We start from the raw sequence: 27,394 nt of genomic DNA, 5'->3' as shown, positions 1-27,394 counted from the left end.
ATTAGAATGGAAGCCAGCCCCTAAATTACATATACTTATTAAAAAGCAGAAATTGAGGATGGGGAAGCTAAAGATGATGTTTATTATCCTTCAGTGGGCTATTATCTGAAAACATCCAGACTTGGGATCCTCTCTGTATAGAAATTAAAATCTGGCTCCACGACTATGAAATGATAGAATTTCGATAATTATTCAGCCTCACTTTTTCCCCTTTACCAGGATGATTTAAGACGTGAAGTCAAGAGTTAGGGAATACAGAAGGGTCATGGTGACACAGGGAGGGCAGGAGGGTCCCTTCCAATTCCAAGAAGACAGAGCAGCTGGTTCCCAAGTGTTGCCTTCATAACCTGCGCCCACGAGGCCGCCCAGCAGGAAGGGAGTGTACGTGGCACCTCCTGACTCTGCAATGACAACTTTCTATTAATATTTTCCACCTTGCTTCATGTCCCTTCTACATTTCTGAAGGCAGATGTAGTGGTCACAGGTTGACATCGTCCAGCCAGAACGTGGAAGCTGCTTTCTTGCTTGCCTTCAGCCTTCCGTGTCTATATGACAGTAATTCAATGGATCAGCAAAGAGTAGAGCTGGAAAACTTCTTGCTTCAATGGAACGGGCTCACCAAAAGAGAACATTGACCTAAAATGAATTGCTGAGCAACTTGATTCTTCATTGAGTCACTGGCCTCTGAATACTCTTTCCAACAGCCAAAGCTATTGATGGAGTGCCTGGGATATGTCCCAGAGGGGGATCTCAAATCACACAACCAAATCACACCATCTGAAATTCACTTCTGCAGGCTCATGGACACGTGCAGCTTCTCCCACGAAACTGGCATCTGACATTCGTTCACTGAATGATTTCCTGAATAAGATGCTTCTCCTGGCTGAGAACCTGCCTGAGAGAAGGGAGGTTGTAAGAAAAAAAACAAAAAACAAAAACAAAAAAAACGAAGGATGACTTTGAAGGAAAGATCTTGTTGGAAAGTCGCAGGGGTTGACACTTGGGTGCTAAGCCCCACAGAGGAGAAAGTGGGAGGGTGAGTTTGCTTAAACATCAGTCCCTTGAGAGCAATTTCTTTACCTTTTTTGTTTGTTTTTTCTTTTTTAAATGGATGCAGATGGGTTCAGAAAAAATGCTGAGCCCTTACACTTTCTATCTATGGCTACATTTTGTCTAACTTTAATAAAAGCGCCAGCAAGCAGAAGTAGGAATGTCTGTGACACACTTCCTGACTGGTACAATGCTCATAAAAAAATTTGTTGTTTACTGGCAGCTTCTTACTCAGGGGTGGATGGTGGGTTGGGAGGAAGGGGCTGGGCAGAGAGAGGGAAGAAGAAAGAACAATGCCTCTCCAGGTCAATTCAGACAATTAAAATTCCATCACCAGGGCACCAACGTCAGGAAAGATTTCAATAGAATAAATAATCTTGGGCTAAGAAATCTTAACACAGAGCCTCTGAAATCAAGGTCTCTGGAAAATTCAGACAGGAAAAGTTCTGTACATGGCATGACTTTTTTTTTTTTTTTTTTTTGGCACAGGCCTGGAAAATTGAAATCAAATGCTGCATAGCCAAGCAACTTCTAAGCAATTTCAAATAAGTACAGTCATAATTCATCTCTAGTCAAACAATGTGAGATTTTAGTAAGAGCAACAGGAAAAGTTCTAGAGGGAGAGAACATGTCTAACTTCCATTGTTCTGCAAACACTCCCCCTCAAGTCATTTCTCCCCCTGCAGTTACTGAGTGGGTGTTTGATGATCATGATTGGAACATGAGAAAAAGTAAACCAGATTCTTTTATCCCAGTAAAGGAGAAGTATGATTATTTAATTCTTACATAATGCTGGGCACATGATATGCAAATGCATTTGTTGGTGTGATGTAGCAGAATTTGTGCTCTCTTAGCTTCCCACCCAAGTCACTGGAAAATATCCATGTGATGAGGGAATGCTCCTTCAGGCCCCAGCCCTGTTCTTGGCTTTGAGACTGGCTTTCAGAATGCAGTTTGCAAACTATTTAACCTCTTTCTGTTTCAAAAAGACATCCTCAAAGTGGGATGGAAGCAGGGGCTTCTGAAACTATTTAGGTAAATTTCTGTGTTGCTATGAAGGTACATAAACTTCCTCTGAAGTGCTAAGCTGTTCATAGAAATTTTGTTCCATACACAGTAAACAACCACCACCATCAGAACTGAGCCCTTACAGTCAGGACTGTGACCCAAACTTGATTCAGTGTTTATTACAACTTTTTCCACCCTTTAAGTTCTAGAACTCTATACTAGGATCGCAAACACCACTGTTCTGCATGAATAATGGGGCTTAGAAAAATGGTACAGAATGGGTTTGTTTTTCTATTTTAAACTGTTTTATGTGAAATAATTACAGATTCACAAGAAGTTACAAAAATAGTACAGAGAGGTCACCCATACCCTTTCCCCACTTCCTCCAATTGTAACATCTTCTATAACTATAGTACATGATCAAAACCAGGAAACTGACATTGGCACCATACTGTTCACTAGATTCAGACCTCACTGGGATTAGAACAGGTTGTTCCAACAATTTGGACATGGCTGGAGGTAACTTGAATCGTTTGCATGAAATTTATTCTCCCAGGTAACATGGTACAGGGAATTTGAGCTTGCTGTTGTCAGACCTATATATTTTGGGCAAATTGTTTATTGTCACTAAGCTTCCGTTTGTTCATCTGTAAAACAGAACTAATAATACCAGCCAAGTAAGCTGTTATGAGGAAACGTGTCCAGTCTGGTAAATGGCATATATTAGCAACCCTCAAAATACTAGTTTTCTTCATCCTCTCATAAGACATGACACTTTGGGTTCTTAGAGTTTTGTAGGAGATCGAGGTGCCCTCCTGATAGTCAACCTGGTCCTTGATCATGATGACGATGATAATGATGATTATTTTGCTGATAACCAACATCCCTGTCAAAGGCGCTTCCTCAATGGATTTGAAATGAGAAGTGTCAACTCTGGGATGGGTTTAATGCCACTTCTCTTAGAAGCACCCCTCTACCTCCGAGAAAGTGGCTTAAAAACTTCAGGGTACCCCACTCCATGGAGCCATCCTTCACCCAGCAATCTTGCCAGCCTGGACTCTTTGCGTCCTTGTCTGCTGGTGCCCAAGGTGGAGTTGAGGGCCGAGCTAGACTGTCACCCCATTCATTTCCTTCCCCTGGCTCTGAAGTGGGCCCTGGAAGGACGGGAAGGCTTTGACACAGCAGTCAGAAGGAGGAGGAAGGAATCAGGCAGTTCCTAACTATGGGGTTTCTTTCTGCCTTCCTGACTACCTGCCACCCTGTGCATGTGCACAGTTTGCACAAATTATGGCATTGTTCCTGGGGGTGACTCTAAAACCCACGTGGGATTCTCTACCGCCGAGTTTTTCTTGTGCATCCCAGTAATTTGTCTATTATAAGCCAATTGGGCAAGTGCCATCCTTCATTCTCGTTTTTGGTACAGTGCCTGCCATGCCTTAATGCTCAATTAATAAAATTACAGTAACAACTCTCCTTTTGGCCTCATGTTCTGGAAGCAGCACTGGGCGGACGGCGGGTCTGGAATGGATTTTCTATGAGCCTGGGTCCCAGGTGTGTAAGAAGGAAGACAGGAGCAAGCTGAGACAAAGAAAAGTTGGGGTGGGGTTGGAGGTGTCCCCAAGCCTAAGGGAAGTCCAGACGTTTGGGATCAGACTGACTATTTCATTAGAATCTTGGCCCTGCCACTGACCAGCTCTGTGCCATCGGACAAATTCCTTAACCCTCCTTAAGCCTCTAGTTTTTCATCTGTGAATGGGGATAATGACACCTCCCTCTTAGATCACATACTGTGAAGACTGACAAAGGTTCTCTGCTTGACCACACTGCAGTCACGCCCCTGAACTCCTCCGCTCTCCGTGCACTTCCTTTTCAAATCCAGTTTCAGCAAGAGCCCCCCACCCTGGATATCTTGTCACCCTCGTTCCCATCCTCCACCATCCGCCAGGCGACATCCGATCACCCTCGCCCGTCTTCAGCAAGAATTTTTGTTAGAATTCTTTTAGCAATTTTCCATCCACTGACCCCTGCCTACTCCTCAGCTACAAATTCTCACTTGTCCATGCTGTGTTCACAGTGGAGCCCAATCTTCCCCCCTCCCCCCGACTGCAAAATTCATTGCAGTGGTCCTGAATAAGGTCTTCCTTACCGTGTGCTTAAACACGTCATGTAGTATTTTTTTCCTTTAATAAGACAAAACAAAGGTGGGGAAAAAAATAGCATGGGCCTAAATAAATGTAAATTCCCTCCCTACCCTAACCTTCTAGAAATATCCAAGTACAAGTCAACCTGAAGATGTCCGTCTGATGGCCTGCTGCAGTCTACACAGGCTTAGGGAGTGTGTTCCCTCCGGCCTTTAACGCTGGGTGTCAAATCTACCCTGGGGGCCACAGGCGGGTTGTGACCCAAATAGCTGCAGGCCGGTGTTAGACTGAGGAACCCTGGGGAGGTCTAGCCGCGGGCACAACGTCCCCCGTGGACCCTCAGGTGACCAGGTGTCATGCGACGGGCTCCGCCCTGGAAGGCAGGTCCCTTGCTCTCCAGGGCTGCGGGGATGGGGAGCTCCCGGGCTGTCTCGGGGCCGCGGTGGCGTTCCGTGCTTCCCGCAGGGGACCGGCTCTCTGGAGGCCGGGACGCGCGGCCAGGGGCGCGCAGGGGGACACGCGGGGGCGCCCGCGGCGCGGCGGCCGCCAGGTGGCACCACGGGCCCGGGGCCTGGGCGCCGCGGCGGGCGGCGGGGCGGGGCGGGGCAGGAAGGGGTTAAGGCGCTGGCGGAGCCGCCGTCGCCGCGGCTCTTCGGGGAGAGCCGGCGCGGGGCGCGCAGGAGGGAGCGGCCGCGGCTGCGGGGCGGCCAATCGGGCGGCGGGCCCGGCGCGCGGAGCCAGCGACATGGAGGGAGGCGCGGCGCCCGGCCGCCCGTGACGCGCCGCCGCCCGGCCGCTGTCGCCGAGCCCGAGCCGGCCCCGCGGCGCGGAGATGAGCAGGTCCGGGGCGCTGCTGCTCTGCCTGCTGGGCTGCCACGTCTGGAAGGCGGTGACCAAGACGCTGCGGGAGCCCGGCGCCGGAGCGCAAGGTCGGTGGGCGGCGGCGGGGCCGGGGGCTTTGTGTCGCGCCGGGCCCGGCGCAGGGGCGGCGGCGGCGGGAGGGTCCCGGCCGCATTGTGGCGGCGGCGCAGCCGGAGCCGCAGCCCGAGCCGCAGCGGGAGCCGCCGGGCCTGCACCCCCGCACCGCGCTCCCGAGGGGGCGGCGCCGGCTGGGGACGCGGGGCCGGCGGGCCAGATGCTCGGGGGGCCGGTGGCCCGGGTCCAGGGCGGGCGGCGGGGCGGGTGGCACCAGCTGTTGTTGCTGCCGCGGCTGGTGGCCCGTCTGGATGCACCCGAAGGTCCTTTCCTTTATGCCGTGCCACGGACACGCGGCGCCGCCACCGCGGCCAGAAGGGCCGCCCAGGGCTCCCCGCTCCGGGCTCGGGTCCGGGAAGCCGAGCGCCAAGGCTGCGCCCGGCCCTTTTGTTGTGGCAGGGACCCGGCGGCCGCCGCCCCGGGGTGCCCCGTGCGTCCCGGGACCCCGAGGTCCGCGGCCGCTGCCCGCCAGCAGCCTGCCGCAGTTCGGGAAAGTTTCGGGGTCTTCTCCCCCTCCCTACCCGACGTCTTTTCCAGACCTTAAGGGATTTGCTCAGCGGCCCAGAAATCATCCCCAGAAGGAGAGAAAGAATTGGACCTGGGAGGCCCTAATCACTAACCGCCCTCACCGCCCCCCCCCCCAAAAAAAAATCATTTCCAGGTCTGTTTGTCGCTAGCCTGTGCCTTTTGTCTAATCTTTGGCCTCTGCAAATCTGCTTTTCAGCCTTTGGGAGTAACGTGGTCGCCTCTGATAATGGCCACGAGCCTGTCTTTTGTTTTTAAAATCAGAATTTGTTTGGGGGGAAGCCCAAAGCTTCCTTGGCACGCTTTGGCGGGGGACAAATCCAGTGCTTGTCTGTTGCTGGCCCTTGCAAGAGGGCGACTGAGGCCCGCAAATGAGCATCTGCATCCACCCAGGCAGCGCTGCCTGGGCTCCCTTGGGTGTCTCCGGCCTCCTGGGAGGGAGTTCCCTGTGGCGCCCCCAGATTTCCTTGCCCGAGACCCTTCCTCGCAGAGGGTGTGTGCCCTGCGAAGTTGGCCCCGCAGACTAAATGAAGGAAGAGAGCACCATCCCTGCGCCCTCTTGCTGGGACCCTGCCTTACCCTCTTCCCTGGACTAGCAGGCCCAGGGTGCCTGGGAGCAGAGAAGCCTGGACTTCCACCACCACCACGACATTGCTGCGACAGGAAGGAGAGGCTCTGCCACCGATCTGTTGGGTTCAGTTTGTTGCGTACGTGTTGAGTTAAAGGTTTTCATATCCATCACTTGGCTGCATCATTTGCTGGCATCTCTTAAATGCGTTGCTTTTTCTATAGCTATGGTAGAAGATGACCATTATGAATTGTGTACACAGTTTAGTAACGCATGTCATGGAAGCAGGGACGTAAACAAGATACAAAAAGACCCATATGTCTCTTCACGTAGGAAGCGAATGTTTTGGACATTAGATCATCAGTGTTGAATTGTAGCTTCTTTCATTAATACCCTACTGCTTTTTGAATCAGCTATTTTAAAGAATATGATATTTGCACTTCAACAAGGCCATTAAATCCAAAGAGCAGGGTGAAATTTTTTGTGTTGCACTTGAGCTAGCAATATATGCAAATATTAAATTCATACACTTGTAAAATAGAGGAAGGCACAGCTTCAATTAAAAAGAAGAGTCATGAAAAACCTACTAGGTTTAGGTCTAAGACCACGTTTTACTGAGCTCTTACTGCTAGAAATCAGGCTGGAGAACTAAACTCTGAGAAATGGAATGTTCTGTGACATGGGAGAGAAATGGTCAACCTGAGAAATGGTCAGCTTGTGCGGATATTTATACCTTGGCTAGAAGTATCTTAGTATATGGTATGATTTGAATGGAAGATCAAGTATCTTGGAATTACCTTGGATTACTTCCTTTGTTCGTTATTTAGCACAAGGATGGCCCTTTTAAAGTGTTGGGCCTAAGAGCTCTATCAGAAGCCAGGGGTCTCACTAGCTGGCATCTGAATTTTGAGCTAGTAGCATTTTTAAGGGAATAGACAGTTTTGCCTTTGACATGAGAAGGTCACTTTCAACCCACTGAGTTCTTCAAACCGTCTTGACATTTATTTATCACTTTCTGTCTTACAGCTTTTAAATTTATGTGTTCTCTACTCTCCTGAATCTTGTACATACGGAGACAAATACTACATCTCATTTCACTTTGCATTTCCCACAGCAGGTAGTAGATTGTTTTGTATACAGTTGGTGCTCAGGTAGTGTTGAATGGGATAAGCATTGAAGACAGCTAATAAACATACCATAGTACAACCTGCAGTCACATCACTGGCATGCATTTTAAGAAAAAAAGTTCAATGTTTATCTTCTCCGAAACCTACTTTGTGAGAGTGTTGCTTTTATGGTAGAAACTGTTACGTACATTATACTTTGAACAAGCATTGTGTACCAACAAGGTTTGGAAATTACTTTGATCAAGGTTGGAGACCTCAAACATACAGAAATCATATACTATAATATTTCCAACTAGATTCCTGACACTAAATGACACCTTTTTTATTAAGTGAATCTTTATTATGTCATCTGAGGAAACTAACATCTGCAGAGTTTCTTGGCATTACTTTGCTATTTATATATTCAAAATAAAATTTATGGTTTGGCTTCGGATTCTGTTACTCTAGCCGAGTTGAATCGGCAACGCGATTTCCCATGCAACTGTCAGTTGTCACAGTTGAGTCTTGGCTTTGCTAATCATGAATGTGAGCTAGCTCTAGAATAAGATGGTGTATTTTTATTAAGTGTTTCATCTAAGTTGCTATGAAGTATTTATAGTATCTAATTTTTTTCTGGGAACTTTACAGAAGCTGTTATTCAAAAGTATTGACCAATTTTCTGCACCTCCTTTTTAAAAAACTGCATTGAGGCTGGCTTGATAAAGGTGCTCTTTTTGAAGAGCAGTAAGCTTTGTTCTATAGGGATGTATTTTTGAAGCCCAACACTCTAGGTGTCAAAAGAAAGGTCAAAGTTAAGTCAGGACTTCATGTTCAGCGTTCTATTGTACAATCTTTATTTTGTTGCTGATTATCTAGTAGTAAGGTGTTTTGCAATGACGTGCTAACTTTCTGTTCATCTCAGACAAGCTACAATCTGTCAAAACATTTGAAGAGAATGATTGGCTTCGTCTCTTCCCTGCGAGAGTTCTAGTCTTTGCCAAACTCAAACTTCAGTTATTAGAACACTGTGGCCAGTTGAAAGACCTTGAAGAGATGTAAGATGTAAAGGATCGTCCAACAAGCATGACTTATGTTGACATTATATTAAAAACATAACATCTAAATAAAACTCATGGGCTCACATCCTGGGAAACCGCAGGAGCTGAACTGACAGAGCTGGGCGTCACTGGAAGCCAGGTGTGAGAACTCTGTGCAGAAATAACAGTGGTATCTAGGGAATTTCAAGAAAAAGTCTTTGAAATGACTTTGTGAATCATTTTTGTATATTATTTGCACTTGTCCTATAATACTTTGTGACTCATAGGTTATTAGCTTCCAATTCTAAGTAAAAGAAGAAAAAGATTGCATGTATTTCTAAACTGATAGCTTGAAATGAAAGTACTTTCTCAGCTTTTGTCAGTTCTTCATTTTGAATAAGTTACTGACATCTCAGTAAATCTCCCTGTACTTTTTTTTAGTGTTGCTGGTAAATAGTAATTTAGAAATTTTAGTAAATATTAATTTACTACTTTTATTAGTAACTGCTACTTAACTAGAAAAAGCACATAGAAATAAGTTGGATAGACAACAGACATATATAGTGAAGGGAAAGTTGGATGAAGCATATTTCAGAAATTTAGATAGACAAGTTTGCCTTGTGTGCTTTGTGTACTTTTTGTGAAACATGTTTAATGGAAATTATTATACATATCAGTATATGCTGTTATAGTTTGGTCATGTTGTAGAGAAATGTAAATAAGTCATTTTTACTTGACTTCACCAAATACAAATTTAGGACTCTTAAAGACAACAGTTCCAGCTACATTATTCAGTTCTAGCAAACACAGAACTGAATGTATTTTAAATGTATTTCCAAAATTAAGCTTCAGCACTCTAAATAGACCAATGAATTGTATGAAATAACTGTTTTTTAGAAGAGATTCTCCAGTGTGACCCAGTAGCATGCCCTACAGTATGAAAACCATTTTTTAAAAAAATCCAACTTGTAAATGGGCAGATTTGAGGCAGTAAACCACTTTAGAAAGGGCTTCATGATTTAAACTCCCTTAAAATAAACAGTTCGACTAGCACATTCAAGATGACACCACCTTCCCCTGATGAAGCCTCTATTTCATTTGCCAGTTCTTCTTCCACAGGTCAGTCTGCAAATGTTTGTTCTTTTTTCTTTCATTTACCCCTTTCAGAACTTAGTGATCTTTACAGATCCCAGTAATTAAGTGCCTCTATGTGGGTGATTCGTCTTTCATTTCTCTTGCCTTGAGCTGATATTGTAGCTCCATTTGTTTATGCCTAGCAAGCTAGTAGACACCTCTGCTTCAGTGTACCGGGTTTACCTCAAACTCCTGTTCTGTGATCCTTCTCCTCCAACCAAGCATACCTTCTTCTCTGTTAACTAGACTCCAAATCTGGGCATCCGCTTAGATCCTTTCTCTCCCTTACAATCCACAGAATCAGTAATCTTATAGATGTATTTATAGAGGGCATTTTAGTGCCAGGAGGATCTTGGAGATCAAATTTATCTTCTGTGTTCTGGAGATGAGGAAATTCAAGCCAGGAGAAGTAAAGTGATCTCAGGTGAGGTGCTCTCTGTCCATATCGACCTTGTAGTATTGGAGAACAAGGGCCCCGCCGACGTCCACGTCCTAATCCCCAGACCCTGTGAATGTGTTACTTTATATGGCAAAAGAGACTTTGCAGAGGTGATTCAGTTAAGGATCTTGAGATGGGAGGATTATTCTGAATTATCCAGGTGAGGCCAGTGTAGTCACAAGGGTTCTTTTAAGAGGGAGGCAGGAAGGTCAAAGTCAGAGGAGATGTAACAGTAGAAGCAGAGCGTCACAGTCAGAGAGACTGAAGATGTTACACTGATGGCTTTAAAGATGGAGGAAGGGGCCAGGTGCCAAGGAATGCGAGTGGCCCTCAGAAGCCAGAAAATGCAAGAAAACAGATTCTCCCATAGAGCCTCCAAAAGGAACATAGCCTTGCCGACATCTTGACTTTAGCCCGATGAAACTGATTTCGGACTTCCAACCTCCAGAACTATAAGATAATGAACTTGTTTCAAGCCACTGAATTGCCCAAATTTATTATGTCAGCAGTAGGAAATTAAAAGATGCTAACCCATAAGAACTGTGAAAAGAGATGCACTCATACAGTGAGGGTAGTGGTACAGCGTGGACCACTTTTTGGAACCAAGCTACTAAAGGTAACATTTGGAGAAATGCAAGGAGATCTTGCATCTGTTTAACAAAATTCTGCCAAACTGGAGCCATGACAAGGATCCTTGGGGAACACCTCAAGGACCTCCGTCACCAGAATAACTCTCATTCTTCCAGATGAGATCAGTGAGCGACTTTTCTCTCGTTCATAAGCAAGGTACATCCCGTGTGCTGTGTTCCTTCCAGAGTTGGGAGTCACACCTGCAGGGAGAACACTTAGCCTCTCAAACCCTTGCCAAAATCCACTTAGGGAAATCTTGCTTGCTTTCAAGCTGTGCTCCAATGTTTGTTGAAATATATCTATAGCAACTAAACGAGCTAAAAGAAAGTTGTGATCAGATGTCACCCTGGGCCCTCAATGCCTTTGTATATGGAACATCAGAGACCCCCAGCACCACCCAACTTGAATGATCCCCCAGTTGTCACGTCCCAGACTCGCCACACCCCTCTGATATTTCTCCACCTCTCTTAGACACATGAGCCCTGTGAGCTCCGGGGCCCAGGGCCATTTGAACAACCAAAGAAGTCCCCATGCTGGCAAGGGCTGGAACAGTGTGGAAAGCCCTGGAGAAGCCTCAACACTGCACTTGTTAGGCAATAACGGGAAGGGGGAAATTGACTGGTCTCCTGCAATTTCCATCTTGTTGGAAGCAAAGGAATCAAGTTGCTTGTAGCCCAGAGAGGAGAGGGAGGTGACATTGGGGCAGGGCCCGGAACAGCAGCTGGTGATTTGGCAGAGTCATGTAGGACCCAAACCTCATGTCCTGGGGAAAGGAGAAGGATGATGAAGTGTCCTGGCACCAGCATCCTCCCAAGGAACTGAACTCAAGGATAGAGAGAAGCTTGAACCTTCTCGATTTCTGGGCTTTGGCCAAAAGGTAAATAAATACTGACAAAGGGAGTGAATCCCTCAGTTATTTTGAGGTCGACAACCTTGCCACATGTAAGGTAGCATCCTCGTCTCTCTACCCTATCTCATCCGTATCATTCATTCATTTTTCTTAATTTCCACTGCATGTATACCGTAGCCCTCACAGGATACTTGCTAAAGACCGCATATCTTGATCTTTCTCTTTTTTAACTTGTTCTTTCAACACAGAGTTTTCCATGTTGTCTCTCTTCAAACACCATTTTATTCATGTTTCTCTCCTGCAGGAAAAATGTTTACTATTTCCCTTTTGCCCAAAGTGTGAAGTCTAAATTGCTAAGTGTGGCCTTTACAACTTCCCTGCCTTTCCTTGCATACCTGTTCCCACTTTATCTCCTATTTTCACCAGTTTCAATCATCTTCTTTAGCTACAACATTCCCTTTTATTATCCCCAGGATGATTGTTCTAGTCCTCACTTTCTTTCACCTGTAGCTGTTCTCTCTTCTGCTTTTGAAACCAAACTCCTAAATATGCACATCTGCTGTATGAAGACAGTATGCTAAATACTTATTAGACAAAAAGAGGTATGTGGGAGGTGCGATATATTTTTGCGTAAGCTTGATTATTTAGAAATTCTCACCCTCAGAAAGTTTACAATCTAATTGGAAAATACATGGAAAAATAAATTATTAAAGTGAGAAGGCCATCACTAAGGTGCTTGTTATGTAATTAGGCAAGAGTCTCTTGAGTCAGATGAAACCCACTAACTCCTGTATAGCCTAAAAGTCCAGCACCTGTTTGTCTGTAATGTTTATTTCTAGATATTTCAAGGATTTAGCCACAGCAAATTTTATTTCAGAGAGCATAAGCATGCAGTCCATCACGCAGTGCTCCTAAAACTTATAAGTTAGGCAGAGGAGGTCCTTTTGGTGACCACATATTTAAGCAGCTACGGCATAGATTGGATAATACGGTGATTTCCATTGTCAGTTGGAAGCTCTGAATAATAATTATGGAAACAATTAGATAAAGCTCTCTCATATTACTTAAACTGGATGGACTTAATATATCATCAAATATTTTGAGCCCTTAATTTTATATAAAGTATACGAAGACATACTCAAATGTGAGAACTAGTAAGATCTTTTGGAATTGTGGGAAGTAGCAAATGGCACAGGAAAAGATACCTTGAAAGTGAGTATTGAGTTTATGAGAGATTGTTTTGTTTTTATTGTTTTGTTTATCTTGTCTAAACTATACCCCACAGGAATGGAGGAGTATACATTTAATGAGAAAAGACTCAACTATTTCCAAGTCAGATGAACCTTTTTACTTGCTTAGACTTACTGTTTTTGAGCTCAGAATTCAAATAGGAAAATGATTGAATTTGTATTGGGGGAAAGATTTTGGATGTTGTATTGGCAGAGCTGAATGAAAGACGCTGAACGCTTTGGTTAAAGCAGTCCTTAATCTGCAAGGTGAGTTGTATCAATAAGGTTTCTGATTCCAAGAACAGTCATTAGTAGCCCAGTCTCAATGAATGAGGTTTACTTTCTTCCTCTTTATACGGAGAGAGTGGTTGTGGTTTGGTTCCTTTTCACCACAAAGATGGCTTAAATCTCTCGGAGAGAAAAGTCAACAACAAGTGTTTTCTAATGGAAATTTATCTTAATAGAGAGAATTAAAGCACATCTACCTTGGCCCTTAATATTTTATTATTAGGAACATTTATTAATTTAGTTGTTTATTAATAATTATCATTTAAAATTAATAGTATTATTAATAATTTAGATGAGGACATTGATCATACATTCTTATGAAATAAAGCATGCATCAAAGTAAAAAGAGGGCTTGCAAAATTCACAAAAATATCCCTCTGTGGGCAGTAAGTGTGGCAGTAACCAAGTTGCAGAATAGAATGGGTTAATTTTTTTTTTAATGCATGGGAAAGAGAGTTAGATCTTTTAGGTGACTATAGCATTAGTCAAGTAAAGAGTGAGTAAAAAAGTGTGACTTGGTTACCAAAACCACCCGGGTGATCTTGGGCTGCCTTGATGAAAGCCTGGTTTCTAGAAAGCGGATTGGTACATACTTCTGCTGTGTCACAAGCTGATTTGACCACAGTTGGAGGATTGTTTTTGGCCTCAGATGCCAGATTTGAGATTGCTGTTTTCTCTCCAGGACACATTCAAAGGAGAGCTTGAAATCAGGTCTCTTGGTGTCAGACACTGGTTGTCCGCATCATGGCGTTACCCACCCATGGCATTTGCTAGTGCTGGGCTGGGCTGGCAGGCCCCTGTGCACACGCAGCCCTGCGACAGGACCTGCACTGTCCTTGGTCATCACAAGCTCAGCCCCAGGATGGCTGGCCTGAGTTAATCAGATGGAGGATCTCCAGATGTTTTTTTTTTTTTTTTTTTAGTTTTCTAAGGTGTAGCGACTAAGTAAGTGAGTAGCTTCAAAGTCTAGTTTGCAAAAGATAGCCCAGTCCCAGAGAATACTTGATCTAGAGAAAAACCAAGATACAAGGAAACATGTTAGGGAACTTCAGATGTTTTCAGGGCCATTGCATTAGTTTTCTATTGCTGCCTTAACAAATCACCACAAATTGAGCGGTTTAACCGCCCGTGATGATCTCACCGTTTGCACGGGCCAGGAGTGTGGACCACGGCCTGGCTCAGCGAATCTCTGCTTGAGGTCTCTCAAGGCCAAAATCAAAGCATCCTCGGGGCCGTGTTCCTTTTTAGAGGCTCTAGGGAAGAATCCACTTCCACAATCATTCAGGTTGTTGTCAGAAGTCGGGGTTCCTCACGGATGCAGGGCTGAGGTCCCTGTTACTTTGCTGCCTGTTGGCTGGGAGCCTTTCTGAGCTCCGTGAGGCCACCTGCATTCTTTGTCACCTCACCCCTTCCGTTGCCAAGCCAGTGGTGGTGCACTGAGGTCTCCGCCACGTCAGAGTGCCGATCTTTCCTTCTGCTGTGTCTCTCTGACCACAGCCGGAGAAAGTTCTCTGCTTGTATTGGCTCCTGGGATTAGATCAGGCCCGCCGGCTAATCCAGGATAATCTCCCTATCCTAAAGTCCATCACCGTAATTACCTCTACAGTCTGTTTTGCTATTTAATGTAACATATTAACGGGTTCCAGGGATGAGGGCATGCACATCTTTGGAGTGAGTGCTCATTCTGTCTGCCCAGCCATAGTGTAGAGGATGGGTCATGCCACCTCCAATGCACAGAGGGTGCTGGGAGGCTGATTTCTCTGCCATTGGGGATGTTGAGGAGGAGGAGGAGGAAGACTGCTGGGGGTGTTCTCTTAGCAAACCTCAAAAAGGGCTGTAGACAAGTGACTTTCCTGTCCCTCCTACCCTGAGACTTCAGAACACTGCATAGACGCATGGACAAGGGAAACATAAGGCAGCTTATGCAATACTGAAAGGTATATTTAAAGTCATACTGAGTTTTTGTATTTTGACTAGGAGAACCTGGGAGTGAGTATTTGGAGAACGGTGATTTACTAAATTCTTTGAATTGTCAATACCGGTAGCTCTGTGATACGCAGTGGTGAATCCGTGTAATAGAGACAGGCACTCTCAGCTTCATTCACCTAGATGTGACAAAATAACCATGACAATTAGCTAATGTGTGTTGGGTGCTTATGACGTGCCAGGCACTTTGCAAAGCAACTTGGTGGATTGTCTTACTTCATCTTCACGTCAGTCCCGTGAGATGCAAATACCACTCTCCTTTTTAGAGGAGGAATGTGAGGCGCAAAGAAGTTAAACCGATTTCCCAAAGTCACACAGTAATTGGAAGAGCCCGTCACCGGGGGCAGCCAGGCCTTCACGGTCAGACTCTGATGCTTTATGACTTGGAAGATTAAATTATAACTTTACACAATTTTGATCATCGTGGCATTTTGCCAGTAGAAATAATGGCTCTTCATGAGCCTGGTAGTTTTTATGAAGAAAGACAAAAAATACCCCTTGTGTGGTCCCTGTATGCCCTTGAACCATGGAAAGCGACCTTGAACAGTTATTTACTGGGTGTCTTTTAAGAGCAAAGCTTGGTACCCCTCCGATGCCACGTGGGATCCAGATGTGCAGAGAGATAACAAGTTTCCACAAATAACTCTCCTTAGCTCTTTGGGGAGGTCTAATAGGGCAGAGTGGGATTTTGGGGGTTACACCCAGCTGGGTTGGGGGAATCTTTTGGCTTGTGTTCAAAGCCCATTAGTGTTTAGCAAACTGTTTATATAACAAGAGAAACATGTTTGAACCCAGTAATTGGCAAGTTGTGGGTGGGGAAGGATGTGGTTGTGTGTAAAACAGTCATTCAGGTATGATTGCATTCACAAAGGCTTTTTTCTCCCTTGGCATAAAGTGAGGGCTTTATTTGCTCTGCAGTAAGTGTGAAATACCTGTATTTATTTGGTATTTGAACTTACTTGCAGAAGTTTAATCCTTTTGTCTCTGGGAAAAAGAAAAAGCTTCTTAGTTCCTTTTTGCTTACACAAAGATCCGGAATATTAAGTTTTTAAAATGATGATATTATGGAGCCATAACAGAATTTTTCCAGATTATTTGATGAAAATATCTATCATACCAAAGCAATGCAAAAAAAATTGTGCAGCGAATACACATATAGACCACTTAGGTTCTACACTTAACATTTTACTATACTTGCCTTTTTACTTATCTATCCATTTATTCATCCTTCTGTCTACCCATGAATCATATTTTTGATGCATTTTAAAGTGTGTCTCAGGCATCAGTACATTTTCCCCCAAATACTTCAGCATGTATATCATTGATTAGAGTTCCACATTTAGTTATGTTTTTTTCTCTCAGAAAAATTTGCATGCAGGTAAATACACAGATATGGAGTACTAACATATGCATGCACCTGTGCAACCCCAAACCCTATCAAGGTGAAGAATATTAACATCATTCCAGAAAGTTCCCTTGTTCCCCTTCTCAGTAGATCCCTGACTAAACTCAGAGCAACTACTGTTCTGATTTTTATCTACCATAGTTTGGTTTTGTGTCTGTTTTAGAACTTCATATAAATAGATTCAGACAGTATATACTCTGCCTTCTTTGATTCACCCTAACATTTTTTAAGATCCGTCCATTGTTTCTCGTATCAGTTGTATGTCTCTTTTTGTTGCTGAATAGTATTCCACTGTGTGAATATTGCAGGGTTTATCTATTCTCCTGTGGACGCTCAAGTTATTTCTAGTTTTTTGGATGTTGTAACTATAGGTGCTGTGAACATTTTATACAATTCTTCCATGGATTTGTGTCTTCATTTCTCTTGGAAAAATGCCTAGCAGTGAAATTGCTGAATCATAGAAGAGGTGATGTTTAGTTATATAATAAGCTGCTAGACCTTTTTCCAAATTAGTTGTATCTTTCTATATTCCCACCAAAAATGCATAAGACTTTCTCTTGCTTCACTTTCTCATAAACATTTGATATTCTTAGTTTTTAAATTTTAGCCATTTTGAGGGCAGATTTATATTTATATATATAAAATATATAAAAGAATTGATAAGAAATATGGTATGTACATTTTACTTTCCAGATATAAATGGTCTGAGTTTTGAAAACATTGAAGCATAGTTAGAAACCAAAACTGAGGTTTCACTGTTATGTTTATGTTTATTTTCAGCAATGTCTTGTGCAAATTTTGACTTTTCTTTGCTATTTTATTAGTCTATCACATGATCAAGTTATCTCAATGAATATCCCATGGGATCACATAGAACCAGTTTATCATATACCTGCCAGATAAGCTATGGTGTGTGTGTGTGTGTGTGTGCATGCATGTGTGTGTGCCTGTGTGTGTGTGTGTGCATGCGTGCGTGCGTGCATGTATCGGGGGTGGAGAAGGAATGGGAAGAAAAGAAAAATAAAAATAACCCTTGCAGAGTTTAGTACTTGTGTGCTGCAGATGCAGAGCTGGAGGTGATATGGGGGACTGTTTTGATGCCTGTGCCCCTCTTTAAAGGAAACCCAAGTGCATATGGCAGTTGGAGGGTGCAAGTGTCGATGCACTCTAACAAGAGCCAGGATCTCCCAGTGCCTAAGCAGATTCTGGAAGTTACTGGCAACACTTCATTAACCCTTTTGAGTCATTCATATACTGAGTCATTTCCTCAAAATATTCTAATAGCTTTTAAAAGTTAGCATCACAAAGTTCTAAACATATCTGTTCCAAAAGTCAGAAAATTGAAATCAGTATTGAACGTACCAGGAGATGGTCTACTGTAAGAAGTGAAATGCCTTGAAATTTTACAAAGCTGCCCCTTAAACACTGGGTGTATCATTTATAAAGTTAGACAGGTTATGATGATTTCCTTATTTCTTCTGCTCGTGCCTGTATCATCTGCTGACACCAGGAGCAGTACCTGCTGTGGAACAAAAGTTCACGATACCAGAGCAGCTCTGATGTGTCACATAGTGCCAGGCCACAGGAGCTGCAGCCCACTCTGTTTTTCTTTACGTGATGCGTTGCTAGAGGAAGAACTCACAGATCAGACTTGGTGCTTCCCTGGGCCTCTTCCTAAGACGTGCAGGGAGGCAGTTGCCTGGTTTATTTCCCCGAAAGCACCACTGGCCTCCACTTTTCCCTGCAGTGGTCCAAGAGCGAGCTGAGAAGCAGGGAGGGACCCAGAGTGCAGGTGTGGCAAGGGTTTTTGGCTGCCAGGTGTGACTCAGTCCCACTCTTTAGGCACACACCTGGGCTGCCCATGTCCCAGAAGGGGCCTCAAGAGGACCATGCTGGGTGTTGATAACATTAATTCTGGGTTGCCATGTGAACCCGTTAAAGCTTGTTCTACATGTAGCATTTCAGATGAGCGTGCAAGTCCTTGTGCAGATTTAATGGAACTGGGCTGTTTTAGAGATCTGTGTTTGGGATTAGGGCAGAGGTGGATGTTGGAGTCAGGTCCCTCCCTTTTCAGTTCTATTTCTTCTTTCTTATGGCCTTTCCTAACTTTTATTCTGTTTCTGAGCTGCCTGCTTTTTAGGAACTGTATCTATGCAGAGAACAGTGACACCTGTTCACCATTTCCCTGCGTCTACACTGCTGCCCTTTTAGTGGGGGTTATGTCCCATACCCTTTGCGTGGTTTCTTTGGACTCTTCATGGACAGACAGAATCAGGAGCATTAATAGCCCTTCTGTTGTTTGTATTAATATAGAGATTGTGTAAAAGGGGGATTTTTTTCCTCTGAATTTAGAACATTTTCTTGCTTCGATGCTCATGAGATACGCTCGTTCAGTCTTATTCTTCAGTGTAGAGCCCTTCATGTATTTGGGGTTCAGTGTGACAGAAAGTCGTACTCTGGGAGTTGCTGATCGATCTATTATGATGTCAGTATTTCTGATATTAAGAAACTCTGTGATTATTCCAAGTTAGGAAAACAGAACAGTATTGGATAAATGCAAGTCTGTTACACCAAGTGTTGTACTGCAAAAGGGCAATATCTGCCCCGTAAGGACAGCATCAAAGAAATTATTTGTGTTTAAAGTGGCATTTGATAATTTAAAATAGTCACATCTCATCAGAGGGTGGAAGGTGGTTGGTTTTTCCATGCCTCCCTTTAGAACAAGGTCTTCCACTTTTTGCTCTCTCCTCTGTTCCCTGCCATCTGCTGTACATGTTTTTGAATGTGCAATAAGGCATATGGTTCTTGGACAGAAAAGTTAATGAGTGCAACTGGTGAGAGTGGAGGACACGGTGTCTGCAGTATGGTCAAGTTTGCAGGCCATCTGCCCGAGCACAGAGAGCCCTTTTAAAATGCAGCTTTGCTCTCCAGACACTCTGCATCCACAGACTGTACCAGTGTTGCTGGTGTGGCTGCAGCAAAATTAAGTCTCTTCTTTCTAAGCCACTTTGCTTACCACACGGTACATGTACTCAGCACAGAGTTCATGGATAAAAAAAAAAAATTCCCTTTACTATAACCTAAAGACTGCCTAGTGAAATTAAACTCAGAGAGTGATCCTTTTAGCCTATTCACCTCTTGGCAGAACAAACTGTTCAAGTAGCTTTTCATGCACACTTTGTATTTTCTTTAGAACTGATTCTTGTGCTGTAACTTAGGTTTTTAGTTGGATGTGAAATTGACAAAAGGCTCTCATTGTGTGCTTTCCCTACTGCTTTTTGAAACTGCTTTTTGAAACAGTTTTTCTTCACCTACTTGAACCTCATTTGCCTTTTTAAATTTAAAAATAAAATCACTGCCTATAGTGTTAGGATGTTCCTTTCAAGTGTCTTGATGGGAATCTATTAGATGCTGTATTAAATATTAAACTTAGGCATTCTAAGTCAATACATGTTAAAGTACTTCATAAATGCTAAGTAAACATGAGAAAGAATTATTAGCTTTTGGCCAGAGGTATTGTTTACATGCACTCGTTAGACAACATTTTATTAATTGGGTGGGACTCCTTCCTCCCTGCTCAAATCTTCCCATTTCTAAGTGCAAACTCCTTAAAGTCCATGAGAGAATGGGCTGGCAAGACTTGAAGTTGGACATTTCCCAACCTTTTCCTTCTGTTAGCTGCACTGCAGCTGATGAGCCACTACCCATCTGTCCATCCAATCATCCTTCCGTCCATCCATCCTACTACCCATCCGTCCTTCCACCCATCCATCCTACTACCCATCCGTCCTTCCACCCATCCATCCTACTACCCATTCGTCCTTCCACCCATCCATCCATCCTTCTACCCATCCATCCTTCCATCCATCCATCCATCTTCCTTCCATCCTTCCACCCATCCATTCATTCTTCAATCCTTTCTTCCATCCATCTATCCATCATCTCTGCTCTCCTTACCTTTCTTTCCCCACTGAAATATTGTAAATTTGCATCATCCTTTATAGGTTTTCAAGTGCTTTCAGATCCTCTTTTGCTCCTCATCCTGAGAGTTATTCAGGGGAGATATTATTCCTTTTTATAGATGAAAAAAGGTGGCTTTACGTGACATAGCTGTACAGCGTGGAGGTGTTAATCCCACATGAGTTCTTCCTCTCCTCTCAGCTCAGCTCTCTCAGGGGCTGAAGCACTGACACTGTGTTTTAGTTGTGTTTGCCGCACGGGGACTCTCTGGTTGGAGCCATACAATTCCTGGGCTCACCAAGCATAATTCACATGTTCAAACTGACATAAGCGTTGGCGATCACTTCATCTGGTACAAACACACTCGGACGTGAAGAATTAAGACCCAGTCCTTGCTTTTCAGGAACTCAAGCTCCTCTGGGGGAAGGAAAGATAGACAAAAAAGTGAGAGTACGAGTGGAACACCACAGGTGTGAGCAAAGCAGGTCGCAGTGCAGAGGAGGGCGTGAGTAGCGGGCAATCCAGGAGTGCTTCGTGGGGAAGTGGCTTTTGAGCTGGGGTTGGAAAGCTAAGAATTAATCATGCAGAGAAAGGGACAAAGCGCTCACTCTGGAGGCCACACCACCATCCATGTGAATTCTAGCTTTTGGGGGCACAAGGGAATAATGACATCATCTACAACCAGTAATGACATCATCTGCAACCAAGATGCCTAAGTTTATAGAGTGTTTGAAAAGGGCTTCCTCTTTTTTTTTTTTTTTGCAGAATTATCAGTGGGGTTGCAGAACTTTTGCTAGTAAACTCATGTCACATACCACAGGGACATAATGACTTGTGGGTGTTATTGTAAGTCTATGAACTGGTGGCCGTGTCTGACCTATCTTCCTCTCCCCAATTACTATAACTCCTCCTTTCCCCATTTATTCTGCTTGGTCGGTTAATCTTCAACCAGATACTCCAACATCAAAGGGTCTGGCTTTTCCAGCGTGACTTTCCTCAACCCCAGCCCCCTCTGCTAATCTCATGTAATTGGTTTAGAACGCAGTCGGTTGTCTTTGTGACCGATCTTCCTTGCTTTCTTTCCTCATTCTTGTTCTTGCCTTTTCAATTAAGTTAACTGAAAAGGGTCCACATCACAGCAACCAAGAGGGCATGGAAAGTTCAACCTCCTTAAAGTAAATTCCGGCAGAGGAAAAATCATTGAACAAAGCCACTTACACCCAGATCTGTGCAATGTTTATCTTTCCAAGTCCTCAAAGTGTTCAAGATGAGGAAGCTGATACTCGACATCTTAGTGACAGAATGGGGATGATTTTAGTCCGCAGTGGAAAAGGCCATTCCAGTGGTCCTTATGGGAGCCACTTGGGTGGGGAGTGACCTTTTGGCAGTCAGGAATGACTTGGAGTTTCCTGTGATTCTCTGGCCTTTACGGGAATTGAAAGGGAAGGAGCTGAGTGTAGTAGGGAGAACCTGTGTTTAAGCGCTATTCATTTATTCCTTCACTCATTCATGGATATTTATTGAATCCCTCCTACTCTGTCAGGCAGGATCAGATATCTGTATGATCCCTGCCCTTACTGAGTTTGCAATTTACTGGATGCAGCTAACTGTTCAGTAAGCAGGATTGCTGTTCCAGATGGAAAAATGTGCACTTAGACCTGCTGTAGAACACCTGTCTGCAGGGGAGGGTGCGTGCTTACAGTCTTATCCTGTGCTTCCCCGGGCACCCTTCTGTGTGCTTCTAATGACTTACCATTTCTCTACATAATGATCTAAGGCACTTCCGAGCTTGCTGTGAGAATACACATTTGCTAACGAGTCAGTTAACAACTGTTGTGAAAAAAGGAAAAAAAAAGTATATAATCATATCTGACGTTGGCCGTGAAAAAAATATTTTCCATTTCCTTCCACCCGATTCATGGAAATAATTTAAAGTTGACACAACTTTAGATGGTAACGTGAAGCCAACCGACTTTTAAAAATTAAGCGTTATGGATAAAGAAAAGCAAAACAGTTCTGTTACTTTGGAGAGAAGGTAAATAAACAAAAATGTGATAAAATGAAATGTGGTACGATAAAAGTAACTTCCTGCGGCTGCCTGCCTGTTGTCCCTGTCGTCTTTGGGTCTGGGGATACTGCACGCAGGCAACTGGTCTTGCTCTTGGAACGTCACAGATGGGCAGCGGCAGAGCCAGGACAGTGGCTGTAGACTCTAGTGACTGTGATAGCTCGTAGGTTATTTTGTGGCCAGTTCTGCCAGCAGGTAAACAAGCCACTACTCTTCTCTTAGACTTTTAACTTCCCAATTTAAGAAAGCAACCTAGAAAATTCCATTCTCACTTTGTTCAAAGCTGGTTTCAAGAGAGGTAGTGCATTCAGTACATTAAAGCATTGGGGTGGAAACACAAATGACATGGAAGGGATCTTTTTCTCAGTGAATATTCACTTGGTCACACCATTCGTACAATAAAAATACTTATTGTGTACTTACTACATACATGATAAAAACTCCCCATAGCTCTTAGTGATCCTGAGGCCACCTTCAGGCTTACTGCATGGATTTCCAACCTGACGGAAACTATTTCAGAGAACAACAGAAACTGGTGTTGTCCTGGAACCAGTTTGTGGCATAGTATCCTTTATGCTTTTTCTTTTAAAATGGAATGCGACTGTTACCAGTCATAAAGCTTGCACATTTTTAAGAGCTTATCTTAGTGTGATTTTCAATATTGTGCAAATGGCATCTTGAGTAAGTCATTTATTGCATGCAGTTTGGGGCATGTTTAAAGAAATAATAGTTGCATATTGTTACTCAGAGATGCAGAGTCCCTCATTTTCTTCCCCCATTAAAAGAATTTTTTTTAAGGAGTAATGAATGACTAGATCTTTGAGCGGATCTTTTTCACTACAGTTGATGTGGTGAAAAGCCATGGTTTGGGTACCACACCCAGATGGCGGGGTGGCCGGCTCTGCCAGTGGCCCCGGCTGCCCTTGGTGTTCCTTATCCCTGTGTAGAAGGTGGTTCAGCCACTGCTCCCAGTGACCTCTTAGTAATTTATCTCCCTGGAGATTCTTGGCTACCTGCAGAGTCCCAGAAAGACTTTAGAGAAGCCATTAAGATGACAATCTGTGTGAGCACTTATCTTCCAGGTTCACAGGGCTTTTATTTTTGTTTTGTGTTTTTATTTTTATTTATTTTTTCGGAGACAGAGTCTCGCTCTGTCACCCAGGCTGGAGTGCAGTGGTGCGATCACAGCTCATTGCAGCCTTGAACTCCCAGGCTCAAGACATCCTCCCACCTCAGCCTCCTGAATAGCTGGGACTACAGGTGTGTGCCCCCATGCCTGGCTAATTTTAAAATTTTTTGTAGAGATGGGGTCTCACCATGTTGCCAAGGGTGGTCTCAAACTCCCAGGCTCCAGCGGTCCTGTTTTGTGTTTTTAGATGAATTAAGTGGAGTCAGTCCTCTGGTCTCTCACCTTCTTAAAACGTGCATTTCTCACCTTCTATAGAAGAATCATTCCCCCAGACAAGAGCCAGGGCACTCAGGTGTGGGCTGCAGACCAACTGGACCATGGCTTGTTTGAGTTACGGGGCACCTGGGTCTCTTGGAGGGAGCCCATAGGAAAGGGAGTGGAGGAAAGGCATCTGTGAGTGCTTGCTAAGAGCACTGGAACTTTCTTTCATTCAGGAGCTGTATAATCAACAACTCCCTACCTGTGGCTCTGTCTCGTCCTTCCATACAGATCTCGGGGCCTCTCCCACCAAGAACATCCCTGTGAAACAGCCTCCTTTTTGACCTGATAGTCCCTCAACCTATCAATCTCTTTCATTCCATGGCCAGAGAGCTGCTTGTCTACACTCAATCCCTCCCCTTGCTCACCCCAAATTCATGCCTTAGCCTTCTGCTGGCTGTCCCTGTCCCCCCCCACGACAACTCCTTTCATCAAATCCAGTGGATATTTCTCAGCCCATTCTCCTTGGACACTGGTACCCCCATCCCCTTGGTGTCGGTCCTGACTGTCCTCCTCCTGCCAGCCTGCCCTCCGTCTCCTTGTAGAGGAAGACGTGGTCTAGGATTCCACGCCTGGTCTCCCCAGAGCATCTTCTCTCCTCCAGGGCTTCAGCTCTCAGCCGTCTCCTGGGACTCCCATTCTGTCCCCAGTGCAGACCTCTCTCCCGACCACTGGCTCTTTGTTGGATTTCCTCACATGTGTGACTCCAGCATTCTCACCTTGTCATGCCACTCCTGCCTAGGATGCTCTTGCTTGAAGTCATTTTCACTCTTCCTAAATAATCAGATGTCATATCCTTTGAGTGTCGTCCCCTCTGGTTCTCCCACTCCAGATCTGTTGTGTATACCTTTGCTATTTGTTCCACAGATATTTATAGAATACCTCAGTGTGCCACCCAGGCACTCTTGTAGGTGCTGAGGATGTAGCAGAAGACCTTGGTGCAAGTCTTCAGACACCTGTCTCTCCTTAGGGCCAGAGCTGCCACTCACTCATCTGGTCCTTAGCAGTGATGGCTGAAAGAGGAAATCTGATCATGCCAATTTCTTTCCTTCTCTTCTCTCCCGTTTCACCTCTCACAGGAGCAAAAAAAGCAGGAAATGGAACTTCATAATTACAAGATTAAACAGATCAAATTCCATCATTTCTCGTTTCTACATATAGCCAAAGTTCTGTGTGCGTGACTATGATGCAAGGTGTGAGTTGAATGCGTCCTTTGTTCCATAGATTTGCTCAGCTGTGGCCAACAACAAAAGTTTCCTTTCTGCTGTGTCTTTTGTTCAGGGCTGAAGAGCTTAGTTCTTTGAAAAGTCACTGTGAGAGGAGAAGAATATTCTGGTTATTCTTCGATGGTCCCTATGCTTGTGAATATCAAAGCATTTTGTTGGAAAACAAACACAGGATTTGCAAATGTTTTCATCTTGTAATACTGCCATCTCTTTCTCCTGATACAAAGTACCAAACAAAGTAACCGTCTCCTGAAACACAAGGCAGAGGGGCTAGACAATTTATTTTGGGGCTGTTATCTGCAGAGTTGCCAGATACAATACAGGACACCCAGTTACGTTTGCGTTTCAGATAAACAACGAATAAATTGTTAGTATAATGATATCTCAAATATTGCATGGGACATACTTACACTAAAAAATGATTTGTTCATTTGACATTCAAACATACCTGGGCATCCTGTATTTTTATTTGCTAGATCTGGCAACCCTTAACACTGGTGGAAGAGAGTTGCTGGGATGAAGTTTTTTGGCTCTCAATTTTCAGTCATGCTGATATTCCAGAGAGAGAGAGAGAGCCTAGTATTTGGTGAAAACTGCTGCCTTTGCCAACTTACATCTCAGCCACACTGTTAGTAAACATCTCAGTTCTAAACTGTATATACTTCCTTCAAGATGAAGGTCTGACAATAATTGTTACAAAGTCCTGCAGTTGCAAAGATGAGCTCCCAAATGACAACCCAGCCTTCCATCCCTGAGGTTTCTTGCCCGTGACAGAAATGGAATCTGTCTGATCTGTAAATGTATTCACTTTAGTTCAGCAATAATTTATTAAAGTGTTCCATTTGGTAGGCAGAATGGGGGAAACGGTACCCACTTTTGAGACGCATTCAGTCTTAGGAACCAAAACATTGCCAGTGAGTCTCAAGCCCCGGGACATTATAATTACCTGGGGAACATGTTAAAGCAACGTTGTGCCCAGGACTCACCCAAGCTTCTGAGCACTTGGCCTGGTAGGGCCTGTACACGGGTCATTATTTCGGAGCCTCCCTAGCTGTTCTAGAATTCAGCCAGGGTGGAGACCCGCTGGGCTACAGCGTCATGCATTGTGTCAAAATGTCCTCTCAGTGCCAACGTGCAGGATGTGTGGTAAGTGACAGAACCTTTAACATGGGTTAAACACATGGCAGTTTGCATTCTGGGTCAGGACTCCCAGGTGGGGCTTCCACGGTCTTTCAGTAGTGGCCCAAATGATCAGAGACCGTGTGTGTGCAGACTGCGTTTCTAAAATCATCGGTAAGTATGCCTGGAGAGGGTCAGACTTGTCATACTAGAGTGCCTCGATTTTGAGTTAAAATTGATGTCTATTTTCTATCTGTCATTAATCCTTTGTGCTGTGCAGTTTGGTGTGATTTCCGTGGTGTTAACCTGGGGTAGTGAAAATAATGCATGTGAAACTGAATGTAATTAAGTGTAAGTACTGACTGATACAAGCCTTTTGCCGCAATACTTGTTAACAATTACACCAGGCTGCTAATTAGATCCTCTTTTAGTCAGAGTGTGCCTCCCAATTATTTTAACAGATCTGTCCTGTTGCTAACAGTCTTGAGGCCTGACTCCCAGGATGGCTTGGCCGACAGATGCTTGGGGTTTGCAGCCCCGAGTCAGTGTGTCTCCAAGTAGCATAAGGACCTCCTGCGCCCAAGTCCCGGGTTGCTAGTTAACGATGCAGATTCCTGGGTCCTGCTTCAGAGCTAGTGGACCAGGATGTCTGGAATCCAGCAATAACCCCTGGGATTCCAGTGCTGGGATTAAGGGTTAGTCTAGAAGCGCCTTGGCAATGGCAGACTGCTCTGTGCTAGCTCTGCGCTAGCTCTGTGTTCGCTGCAACTCAGACCTTCGTGAGCAATGAACACATGGGCCTCCTTCTCTTTGGGGCAGTGGTATCCAACCTCGTCACCTTTTCAGAGGGTCCCTCTCCCCCTGCGATGTGTCTGAGATTATGTACATCCTCAGAAGTCCTAGGTTTCTCATCTACAGCTCTGCATAACCAGCTGATAAAAAACCTTCAGCACAGCTGGTCTTGTCCCTGTGCTGGGATGGCATCACTTTTCCCTCTCTGATATTTTTTCCTATTGCTTTGAAGGTAGAATGACTTTATTTTTTCTTTCCACCATGAGCAGTCTTCCACATGAAACTCCTAAGCAATTCTGTATATTGTATCAGAAATCTTCACTAATGCACGGTAGAAATAAATATAAAACAGTGGCTATTGTTAGCAATTGGAAAGAATAAAGAAACTGCTTAAAGTTTTAAAAATTTATG

The 27,394-nt window shown here is 44.3% G+C and overlaps 1 protein-coding gene across 2 annotated transcripts in view; it reads left to right on the top strand.

The window, feature by feature from the left end:
* FAM171A1 (family with sequence similarity 171 member A1) overlaps window positions 1-27,394 on the top strand; it is a 132,953-nt gene that overhangs the window by 19,526 nt on the left and 86,033 nt on the right. Inside the window, exon 1 of one of the 2 annotated variants that reach the window (XM_045534042.1) lies at window positions 4,832-5,128. The exons of the other annotated variant lie outside the window; for it this stretch is intronic. Coding sequence (XP_045389998.1) covers window positions 5,032-5,128 — 97 coding nt within the window. The 5' untranslated portion in view covers window positions 4,832-5,031. Of the gene's footprint in view, window positions 1-4,831; window positions 5,129-27,394 lie in introns of those variants that run through there. 2 annotated transcript variants of the gene reach the window in all.

The sequence above is a fragment of the Lemur catta genome, chromosome 1 (genome assembly GCF_020740605.2).
Source record: "Lemur catta isolate mLemCat1 chromosome 1, mLemCat1.pri, whole genome shotgun sequence".
Lineage (NCBI taxonomy): Eukaryota > Metazoa > Chordata > Mammalia > Primates > Lemuridae > Lemur > Lemur catta.
The sequence above is the reverse complement of the archived record's forward strand: the minus strand, read 5'-3'. Positions and strand labels throughout refer to the sequence as shown.